Genomic DNA, 11458 nt, shown 5'->3' with positions numbered 1-11458 from the left:
AGGACCCCATAAAGACCACATTGGACCACATAAGGACCCCTTAAGGACCACATAGGACCCCTTAAGGACCACATTGGACCCCATAAAGACCACATTGGACCCCATAAGGACCCCCTAAGGACCACGTTGGACCCCCTAAGGACCACATTGGACCCCATAAGGACCCCATAANGACCCCATAAAGACCACATTGGACCCCATAAGGACCCCCTAAGGACCACGTTGGACCCCCTAAGGACCACATTGGACCCCATAAGGACCCCATAAGGACCACATAGGACCCCATAAGGACCCCTTAAGGACCACACAGGACCCTATAAGGACCCCAAAATGACCACATAGGACCCCATAAGGACCCCTTAAGGACCACATAGGACCCCATAAGGACCACATAGGATCCTATAAGGACCACATAGGACCCTATAATGACCACATAGGACCACATAATGTCCACATAGGACCCCATAAGGACCACATAGGACCCCCTAAGGACCACATAAGGACCACATAGGACCCCATAAGGACCACATAAGACCCCATAAGGACCCCTTAAGGACCACACAGGACCCTATAAGGACCCCATAATGACCACATAGGACCCCCTAAGTACCCCCTAAGGACCCCATAAGGACCACATAAGGACCCCATAAGGACCACATAGGACCCCCTAAGTACCCCCTAAGGACCCCATAAGGACCACATAAGGACCCCAAAATGACCACATAGGACCCCATAAGGGCCCCATAAAGACCACATAGGACCCCATAAGGACCACATAGGACCCTATAATGACCACATAGGAACACATAATGTCCACATAGGACCCCATAAGGACCACATTGGACCCCATAAGGACCCCTTAAGGACCACATAGAACCCTAAAATGACCACATAGGACCCCATAATGTCCACATAGGACCCCATAAAGACCCTATAAGGACATATAGGACCCCATAAGTACCACATAGAACCCCATAAGGACCACACTGGACCCCATAAGGACCACATTGGACCCCCTAAGTACCCCATAATGTCCACATAGGACCCCATAAGGACCCCATAGTGGTCACCTTGCAGATGCTCTGGTATTCCTCACTCTCCTCATCATAGCAGGCCAGCAGGAATCCCCCATAAATGCCCGCACGTTTGCCCTTGCCCAGGTAGGCACCTATGACGACGAGGTCCAGCGTGTCCCCAAGGCCATCCAGGTAATCCTTCTTCAGCTGAAGGGACAGGCAGCGGGGTTGGGAACGTAAGGAAAGCCATATTGCCACAAAAAAGGTCCCAAATTGACAGCAAATAGGCCCAAATTGGCACCAAAATGGCCCCAAAGTGGCAGCAAATAGGCCCCAAAGTGGCAGCAAAATGGACCAAATTGTCGCCAAAATGGACCAAATTGGCACCAAAATGGACCAAATTGGCACCAAAATGGACCAAATTGGGGTTGGGAACATAAGGAAAGCCAAATTGGCACAAAAATGGTCCCAAATTGACAGCAAATAGGCCCAATTTGGCACCAAAATGGCGCCAAAGTGGCAGCAAAATGGTCCCAAATTGGCACCAAAATGAACCAAATTGGCACCAAAATGGACCAAATTGGCACCAAAATGGACCAAATAGGGTTGGGAACGTAAAGGAAAGCCACAAGGGGACAGAGAGGCAAGAAACGGGCCGCCAGCGCTCACCTTCAACCACTTGTGGGACCGCTTAGCAATCTCATAGGTGGCTTCCACCTCCAGTGTCTTCACCATGAGACCCTCGCAGGAAGCTAAGGACAGTTTATGGTCACCCCAAATAAAAGGGGATATAGGGGATGCGTTTCTATGGTGGCATCACTCACCCTTAATGGCTTTGTCCAGGAACTCTGAAATCTCATCGGGATTAGAGGTGTCCATCGAAGTGGCAAAGAGGAATTCGCCCTCGGATTCTTCAAATGACTGGCGCAGCAACCGGCGCCGCGTGGCCAAGGGCTCCCGCACCAGCGGCTATGGGGGAAACAGTGTCATCCCCTTAATCCCATTAGGATTAGGGGACACAGTGTCAGCCCATTAGGGATGAGGGATCACAGTGTCAGCCCTTAATCCCATTAGGATTAGTGGATTAGGACATATAGGGATCACAGTGTCATCCCCTTAATCCCATTAGGATTATGGTATTAGAGGATATAGAGACCACAGTGTCATCCCCTTATGGATGAGGGGTCACAGGGTCACCCCCTTAATCCCATTAGGATTAAGGGATATAGGGATCACAGTGTCATCCCCTTAATCCCATTAGGGATCACAATGTCATCCCCTTAATCCCATTAGGGATCACAGTGTCACCCCCTTAATCCCATTAGGGATCACAGTGTCATCCCCTTAATCCCGTTAGGGATGAGGGGACACAGCGGCATCCCCTTAATCCCATTAGGGATGAGGGATCATAGTGTCATCTCCTTAATCCCATTAGGGATGAGGGGACACAGTGTCATCCCCTTAATCCCATTAGGGATGGGGGATCACAGTGTCATCCCCTTAATCCCATTAGGGATAAGGGGTCACAGTGTCATCCCCTTAATCCCATTAGGAATCACAGTGTCATCCCCTTCATCCCATTAGGGATCACAGTGTCATCCCCTTAATCCCATTAGGATTAGGGGATTAGAGGATATAAGGATCACAGTGTCATCCCCTTAGGGATGTGGGGTCCCCCCCCTGCAGATCTGCACTCACCTCCCCATTGAGGTACAGCAGATCAAAGGCGTAGACGCACACTTGCACCTTAATGTCAGCAGCATCTACATCCTGCGGAGGCATGAAACACAAACAGGGCATCACCATCCCATCCATCTGCTGCCCCTCGTGTCTTCAAACCTTCTCTCACCTTCCTCTTCCTCGTCATCAGCACCTGGAAGGGCTGCAGCTGCTTTGTCACCTTGTCCCAAGCCACCGCTTCTGCATCCAGGATGCACGAGCGCACACCAGGCTTCAGCATCTTGGGAGGCAATTGCAGAGCTCAGCACGGCACCACCACTGCCCCCCAAGTGCCCCGTGTTTGCCCTATATTTCCCTTGGTACCCTCATGTCCCCCCCCTAAAGACCCAAACTTGCCTTGGGGATGCGCTGGACGAGGTCGGGATACTTGGCGGTTGTGTTCTCTTGATTGCGGCTGTAGATGAAGACGGCTCCGCTCTCCAAGACGTGGATCTATGGGGTGGACATAGAGGTGACAGGAGGGTGACAAAGGGTGAAGGGCACCCTGCGCCTCCCCCAAAGCTCTACCTGGGTTCGTTCTCCGTCATATTTGTACTCGCAGGTGAACGCGGCCTCCTCAAAGCGCTTCAGCAGCTCGCGGACGCAGCGGGCAGGTTGGGCCAGCATGGGTTTCAAGGGGACACCTGGGGATAAAAGGGAACGTAGCGAGGGCCGTGGGGAAAGGATGGGGCTGGGACCACCTGCCTTAGGCCTCACGGTACCTGGAGTGATGCCACAATGCTTGGGGAGCTGCTCCAGGCCGTGCTCCAGCAGCACCGGGACAATGGCAGCATAGTCAGGCAGTTCACTGTGGGGACAAGGGGACAGACCCAGTGTCTCTATTCCCATATATATAGGAGATGACTTGGCTCTAAAGAGCTCATGGGGTGGTTATTAGACCCATTACAACCCATTACGACCCGTTACGACCCATTACAACCCGTTACGACCCATTACGACCCATTATGACCCGTTACAACTTGTTACCACCCATTACAACCCGTTATGACCCATTACAACCCGTTATGACCCATTACAACCCGTTATGACCCATTACAACACATTACGACCCATTGCAACCCGTGACAACCCATTACAACCCGTGACAACCCATTACAACCCGTTATGACCCATTACAACCCATTACGACCCATTACAACCCGTTATGACCCGTTACAACCCGTGACAACCCATTACAACCAGTTATAACCCATTACAAACAATTACGACCCATTACAACCCATCATGACCCATTACAACCCATTATGACCCGTTATGACCCGTTACAACCCGTTACGACCCATTACAACCCATTATTACAACCCATCCAAAGAGCAGGTACCCCAATAAAGAAGACCCGGGTGGGGGGGACAGGCCTCACCAGAAGGTCTGCTTGAGGATCCGGCTCCGCTCCTCCAACCAAGCTCTGCGTGCATCAGGTGCCATGTTCTGCCCAGCATCCACCACAGCCAGCGGCCACTCTGCCATATGACACAGCCCCATTGTCACCACCCCAACGTCCCCACACCGTCCCCCAATGTCCCCACAGCTTCTCACCTTGCCCTGGTGGGGTGAGAGTGACGGCGTGTGCCAGCGCGGTGAGCACCGACTGCTCGGCCAACCCAATGCGGAGCTTTCCACTGAGAGATCTGCATTAGGGGGACACCAATGTCACTATCAGGGACACCAAGGGGCACCAATGTCAGAGAGATCTGCATTAGGGGGACACCAATGGGCACCAAAGTCACTATCAAGGACACCAATGGGCACCAATGTCACTATCAAGGACACCAATGGGCACCAATTTTACTATCAAAGACACCAATGGGCACCAATGTCACTATCAGGGACAAAATGGGCACCAATGTCATTATCAGGGACACCAATAGGCACCAATGTCATTATCAAGGACACCAATGGGCACCAATGTCACTATCAGGGACAAAATGGGCACCAATGTCATTATCAGGGACACCAATGGGCACCAACGTCATTATCAGGGACACCAATGGGCACCAACGTCATTATCAGGGACACCAATGGACACCAATGTCAATATCAAGGACACCAATGGGCACCAATGTCAATATCAGGGACAAAATGGGCACCAATGTCACTATCAGGGACAAAATGGGCACCAATGTCACTATCAGGGTGATGAGGTGATCCCACAGCACCACAATTGCCCTTTTCTTGTCCTCACCGGACGAGGTATCGCGCCTCTGAGTGCCGACAGGCGACAAAGAGCCCTTTGATGATGTCGATCTTCTTGTTAGAAGACTGCAAAAGAAACCACAGCCACATTGGCACAACACAAAGGTGACGAGTGCCATCCACACGGTCCCCAAGCTCACCGCATTGCCCGACATGGCGGCCATCTCCCGCAGCTTGCCGAGGACACCGTTGGCGCTCAATGGGGCTGGCGGCACCACCGTGCGTTGGGTGCAGCGGCTGCTTTCGGCCACCAACCCCAAATCCCCTTTATCTTGTGCTTCACTGCGGATCTGAGCCAGCTGGCGACCTGTGGGGATGGCAACGCCAACGTCAACACCTACATTAGCGCCATGGGGCATCCCAGTCAATACCTATATCAATACTATGGGGCATCCCAGTCAATACCTACACCAATACTATGGGGCATCCCAGTCAACACCTACACCAATGCTATGGGGCATCCCAGTCAATACCTACATCAGCACCATAGGGCATCCCAGTCAACACCTAAACCAATGTTATGGGGCATCCCAGTCAACACCTACATCAATGTTATGGGGCATCCCAGTCAACACCTACATCAATGTTATGGGGCATCCCAGTCAACACCTACATCAATACCATGGGGCAGCCCAACCCATGGATCTTACCAGTGGCCTGAGCAAGGGCACGGGTGAGCAGGGTCTCGCCAACACCCAGCTCCAACCCTTCAGGGGCGGCTCCCGGACGGTTGAGGCACAAAAGAAGGCAAGGGAGTAATTCAGATGGGGTCAGGGCCACCACGGAGCGTAGGAAGTTGGTGAGGATCTCAATGATCTTCAGCCTAGAGGGGGAATGGAGGCTCAGATCATTGGGGTTTGGGGTAAGGGTTGGGGATGGAGGGGAAAGGTGGTTGGCTCCATAAATCCCGAATAGTTTTAGGTGGGAGTGGAGAAGGTGTTGGGTCCCCCAGCCTATAATGATTGGGTGTTGGAATGGAGATGAAATAGGGTCACTAAGGTTCGGAATGGAGATGAAATGGGGTTTGGAATGGGGATGAAATGGGGTCATTGGGGTTTGGAATGGGGATGAAATGGGGTCATTGGGGTTTGGAATGGGGATGAAAATGTTGGTCCATTGGTGGGGTTTGGAAATGGATGATGAAATGGGGTCATTGGGGTTTGGAATGGGGATGAAATGGGGTCATTGGGGTTTGGAATGGAGATGAAATGGGGTCATTGGGGTTTGGAATGGAGATGAAATGAGGTCATTGGGGTTTGGAATCAAGATGAAATGGGGTTGTCTCCATAAATCCCGAGTAGTTTGGGGTGGGAGTGGAGAAGGTGTCAGGTCCCCAACCTATAATTATTGGGTGTTGGAATGGAGATTAAATAGGGTCATTAGGGTTCGGAATGGAGATGAAATGGGGTTTGGAATGGGGATGAAATGGGGTCATTGGGGTTCGGAATGGAGATGAAATGGGGTTATTAGGGTTCGGAATGGAGATGTAATGGGGTTTGGAATGGAGATGAAATGGGGTCATCCTCCCCATCTAAAATAATTGAGGTGAGGGGGATCAATTTTGGGGTTAGGTAGTGATGAGGTTCGTTCACCAACCCAAAATCATTGGGATTTGGGGTAATGCAGAAATGAGATTGTATTTCCCAGGTCAATATTACTGGGGTTTGGGGTAGGAGTGATGTGGAGTCATTGCCTCAACCCCAAAAGATCAGGATTTGGGATCAAAGCGGGGAATGGGATTATCCCAAAACCTCAAAATCTTTGGTGTTTTGGTTATGGGGTCAGTGTTGGGGTTTGGGAACCAATAGGTCTGTCCCTTCCCATATAAGAAAAGTGAGGTCTTACCGGGATGAAGCCTCCTCAATGCGCTCAAAGGTACGAGCCACCGCCAGGTAGGGGACACTGAGAGGGACAGATTGTGACCCCAACCCTCAAACCCTCCCATCACCCATCACCATCCCAATGTCCTCACCATGTTCCATCCCCCTCCCCAAGAACCACCCCATTGTCCCACATCACCCCTATATACCCCTATATCCAATAGCTCCACGTTATATCCCTATGTTTTCCATGACCCCATATTCCCCATCACTGCATGTCCCACCCTATGACCCTATCACCCCCCATGACTCAATGATCCCACCTCAATGTCCCCCTTTAATGCCCCAATGACCCCACCCCAAGTTCCCCCCCATCAACCCCAAGTCCCATTTGAATGGCCTTCCAGCCTCACACATCACACCCTATGGCCCTATCACCCCCCATGGCCCCCCAAGACTCCCACCACGACCCCACGTCTTCCATTTCCCCCCCATGTTCCCCAATAGCCTCATTTCCTACCCCAGGTCCCACCCTGTTACAAACCACCCTATGTCCCACCCCAGTGTCCCCCATAACCCCATATCTCCCATCACCCCACATCCCGACCCACCCCATATCCCCCACCATCCCCATTTAGGATCCCCTCCCAAAGCCCCTACCTGTGCCCATGCCCCCAGCAGGCATCCTGCACTGGGTGGTACCCACTCTTACTGGGGTCATACTGGGATGGCTCCACCGGTATATGGCTGTAGGGACAATAATGGGGGGGTATATGGGGCAATAATGGGGGGGTATATGGCTGTAGGGGCAATAATGGGGGGGTATATGGCTGTAGGGGCAATAATGGGGGGGTATATGGCTGTAGGGGCAAATAATGGGGGGGTATATGGCTGTAGGGGCAAATAATGGGGGGGTATATGGCTGTAGGGGCAATAATGGGGGGGTATATGGCTGTAGGGGCAATAATGGGGGGTATATGGCAGTATATGGTACATGGGAACCCTGTGTCACACCACAACATCACCCACCTGTTGGGGGCTGGAGCTTTATGGGGTGGGGGAGGTCCCTTGTCCTGGTCAGCAGGTGACTGACGGCAGCGCTTGGATGCGGGGGGGGCAACGTCCCCATTACTGTCCCCATCACTGTCCCCTGGCTGATGTGAGGAGGGAGCACGAGGGGATGTAGGGGGGACAGGGACCATCAGTATAGGACTGGGATTATAGGGATATAGGGAGTATGGGGAGTATAGGGGGGATAAGGGGGAATACGGGATATAGGGGGTACGGGTACGGGCATTGGGGGAAAAAGGGGGGAGTATCAGAGGGGTATGGGGGGATAGGGGTATAGGGGGTATAGGGAATATCTGGAGCTTGGGGGGTATGGGGAGTATATAGGTATAGGAGGTATAGGGGGTATGAGGGGTATGGAGGGTATAGGGGGTATAGGAGATATTAAGGGTATAGGGAGTGTAGGGAGTATAGGCAGCATAGGGAATATAGGGAATATGGGGAATTATGGGAGTATAGTGAAAGTATGGGACCTATACGGGTATTGGGAGGTATCGGGGGTATAGGGGTATGGGGAGAATGGGGGTATAGGGAGTATGGGGGGTTATGGGGGATATTTGGGGGTATGGGGGGTATAGGGGAATAGGGGAAAATAGGGCGGTATGGGGGATGTAGGGGTTGGGTGTATGGGAGATAATAGGGGGTAGTAAAGGAATTTATAGGGGAGGCATTTAGGGAATATAGGGAGTATGGGAAGGAAGTATAGTGAGTATAGGAAGTATAGGGAGTTATATAGGGTATAGGGGGTATGTATAGGGGGTATGGGAGAAGGTATAGGGGTATAGGGGGTATAGGGAGGATAGGGAGCATAGGGAGCATAGGGAAAGATAGGGAGCAAAGGGAAATAGGGAGTATGGGAATATAGCGGGTTATAGGGGGTATGGGGGGTAAGGGGGGTATAGGGAGTATAGGGGGTATAGGGATACACTGGGGTGATAGAATGGGGCTATGGATGGACTGGGAGATCAATGGGGCCAGACTGGGGATGGAGCGGGGGGGGACTGGATAATACTGGTGTGACAGGTACTGGGGGAACTGGGAAGGCAAATGGGGGGAATTCTCACCTGCTTCCATTGAAGATTCCTCATTCCTGGGGGGGCTCTTTGGGGGAAAGCTTTGTTCTACCTATCTGTGTATGGGATCTGCGAGGAGAAGAAGGTTGCTGCGAAATCGTCGGTGCCAGTGAGGGATGGGGGGGAGATAATGGGGGGAAGATGGGGCATAATTGATCCCGCCCCCCCCCCCCTCAAATAAAAACTTCCAACCCCCATTCCCCACCCCCATTCCATCATCCCATTTCCATTTCCATCCCCATCCCATCCCATTCCATTCCTATCCCATCCCATCCCATTACATTCCCATTCATCCCCATCTTCATCCCATTCCCATCCCACATCACACCCGTCATTCCCATTTCATCCCAATTTCATCCCATCCCTCCCATCCCACCATCCATTTTCATTCCCATCCCCATTTCATCCCATCTCCCATTCATTTTCCCAATTCCCAACTCCATTCTCACCTCTATCCTCACCTCCATCCCATTCCATCCCATCCCATCCCATTTCTCACCTCCATTCCCAATCCCACCCCATTCCCATCCCTCCCATCCCATTCCCACTCACTGGCCGGCGGCTAATTTGTAGCCCTGGGGGGGAGAAGAAAGGATCTGTGGGGGAAGAAAAGGAAGAGGGGTGTCTTATGAGGGAGGGGGGGTGGGGTGGGATGATATAGGGGGGGGAGGCATAATAGGTGAGAGAGGGGAGGGGATATGGGCTGTGGGGACATATATGGAGGGGAGGGGAACTTATATAGGGAGAGGGGGGGACATTATCGGGGGGAGACGTATAGGGAGAGGGGGGTGGACATATGGGAGGGGGGGACTATATAGGAGAGGGGGTTATATGTGGGGGGACAATAGGGGGGAGACAAACATATTAGGAAGATGTGGGACATATGGAGGGGGAGGGATACTATAGGGGGGACATTATTAGGAGAGGGTGGGGGGGACATCGGGTGGGACATATATGGGAGGGGGGACCGTAATAGGAGAGGCGGCGGTGGGAACTTATGGGGGGACTTATAGGGAGAGAGGGAGGGAGGGATGGGGCAGATGGGGTGGGGACATATGGGAGGGGGGAAACATATAGGGGAGGAGGGTGAACATGTAGGGAGAAAGGGGGGGGATATATGTAGGGGGAACATATGGAGGGGAGGGTCATATGGGGGGGGGAACATATGGGGGAGGAAAACATATAGGGAGATGTGGGGACATAATGGGGGGGATATTATGGGGGGGACATATGGGGGGAGAGGGATATTATAGGGGGGAGACATAACTAGGGAGAGGGGGACGACATATGGGGGGACGGGACATATTGGGGGACCATATATGTGGGGACATATAGGGAAGGGGGTAGTCATATGGAATGGGGGGACATATAAAGGAGGGAGACGTATAGGGAGGTGGGGGGACATTATAGGGTGATGGGGGGACGGGACATAATAGGGGGGGGTAAGGGGACAACATATTAGGGTGGGGGGGGGACATATATGGGGGCGGTGGGGAATTATTGGGGTGAGCTGTGTTGGGCGGGAGCGGTTAATGTGTGGGGGTGGGGGTCCCGGGGTTTTGCTCACCGTGATTTCCGGCCGTTGCATCCGCTCCGCCGTTTTCGCGGGGAAAAATTCCGAGCGTGTGACGTCACTACCGGCGGCCGGAAGTGAGGGGGCGGGGGGGGGGTGATGGGAGATGTAGTTCGGAAGCTGGTGATGGCGGGGGCGTCGCGTGGTGATGACGTCAGGAAGAAAGAAAGATGGCGTCGCTTCCTACCGGCTTCAAGATGGCGGCGGAGCGGACTCCATTTCCCAGGGTGCTTTGCGGAGCGGGGGCCTCGCCCAATGGCGTTACGTGAAGGGGGGCGGGGTCGAGGACGGGAGCTCGGTGGGGCCATTGCCGTGTTCGCCGCCAACGGGGGCGGGTGTCGGAACCACAAGGAGGGACCGAACCGGGTCGGGAACCGGGTGGTGGAGGTGGAGGCTCAACCTGTGCCAGGTGAGCGGCGGTTCGGGGCTAAGGGGGGGAGCTGGGCCTGAACCGGAGGGGGCGGGGTGTTATAGGGCGAGAGGCCGGACGGGAAGGGGGGGGGGTATGAGGTGGACACGGCCCCTATAGGCCACGCCCCTTTATAGGCCACGCCCCTATAAGCCACGCCCACATAGGCCACACCCCCTTATAGGCCACGCCCCCTTATAGAGGGTCTATGGGGTAGGTGGAGGGTTATGGGGAGTCTATGGGGGGATATGGGGTGGATATGGAGGTCTATGAGGGGATATGGGGGGATATGGGGGGATATGGGGGGATATGGGGGCATTGAGGGGATATGGGGGGGATATGGGGGGTTCTGGGGGGGATATGGGGTGTAATGGGGGGATATGGGGGTTATATGGGGGTATATGAGGTTATATGGGGGGATATGGGGTGGATATGGGGGTCTATGAGGGGATATGGGGGTCTATGGGGGATATATAGGGGGTTATGGGGGTCTATGGGGTGGCTATGGTGGCCACGCCCCCTATAGGCCACGCCTCCTTATAGAGGGTCTATGGGGTAGGGAGGGT

General features: G+C 53.4%; 2 protein-coding genes across 2 annotated transcripts in view; one reads left to right on the top strand and one right to left on the bottom strand.

Annotated features, from left to right (window-relative positions):
* Positions 1-1001: 1001 nt before the first annotated feature.
* LIG1 (DNA ligase 1) lies at positions 1002-7986 on the bottom strand. Its single transcript, XM_015887159.2, has 16 exons — positions 7799-7986; positions 7430-7516; positions 6795-6851; positions 5600-5772; positions 5090-5256; positions 4939-5015; positions 4293-4384; positions 4117-4216; positions 3458-3543; positions 3264-3379; positions 3093-3188; positions 2866-2976; positions 2715-2786; positions 1841-1985; positions 1686-1768; positions 1002-1223 (listed from the first exon to the last, which is right to left on the bottom strand). Exons 1-16 carry the CDS (start codon positions 7969-7971, stop codon positions 1017-1019), a joined length of 1842 nt encoding a protein of 613 aa, XP_015742645.1. The 5' UTR covers positions 7972-7986; the 3' UTR covers positions 1002-1016.
* Positions 7987-10701: 2715 nt separating this feature from the next.
* The window catches only part of LOC107325872 (zinc finger protein 628-like), a 7123-nt gene continuing 6366 nt past the window's right edge, over positions 10702-11458 (top strand). Inside the window, 1 exon segment of the mRNA XM_015887093.2 lies at positions 10702-10892. The gene's annotated coding sequence lies outside the window, so the exon portion shown is untranslated.

This window comes from Coturnix japonica, linkage group LGE64, assembly GCF_001577835.2.
Source record: "Coturnix japonica isolate 7356 linkage group LGE64, Coturnix japonica 2.1, whole genome shotgun sequence".
Taxonomy (NCBI): Eukaryota; Metazoa; Chordata; class Aves; order Galliformes; family Phasianidae; genus Coturnix; species Coturnix japonica.
This window is presented reverse-complemented; position numbering and strand designations above follow the sequence as displayed.

What these genes read in the sequence shown, in the direction of transcription:
- LIG1 (XM_015887159.2), bottom strand. Translation starts at nt 7,971, where the DNA reads ATGGTCCCTGTCCCCCCTACATCCCCTCGTGCTCCCTCCTCACATCAG. An exon ending in AAAGCTCCAGCCCCCAACAG is followed by an intron (nt 7,517 to 7,798) that starts GTGGGTGATGTT and finishes TTGTCCCTACAG; the next exon opens with CCATATACCGGTGGAGCCAT. An exon ending in GGTCCCACAAGTGGTTGAAG is followed by an intron (nt 1,224 to 1,685) that starts GTGAGCGCTGGC and finishes CTGTCCCTTCAG; the next exon opens with CTGAAGAAGGATTACCTGGA.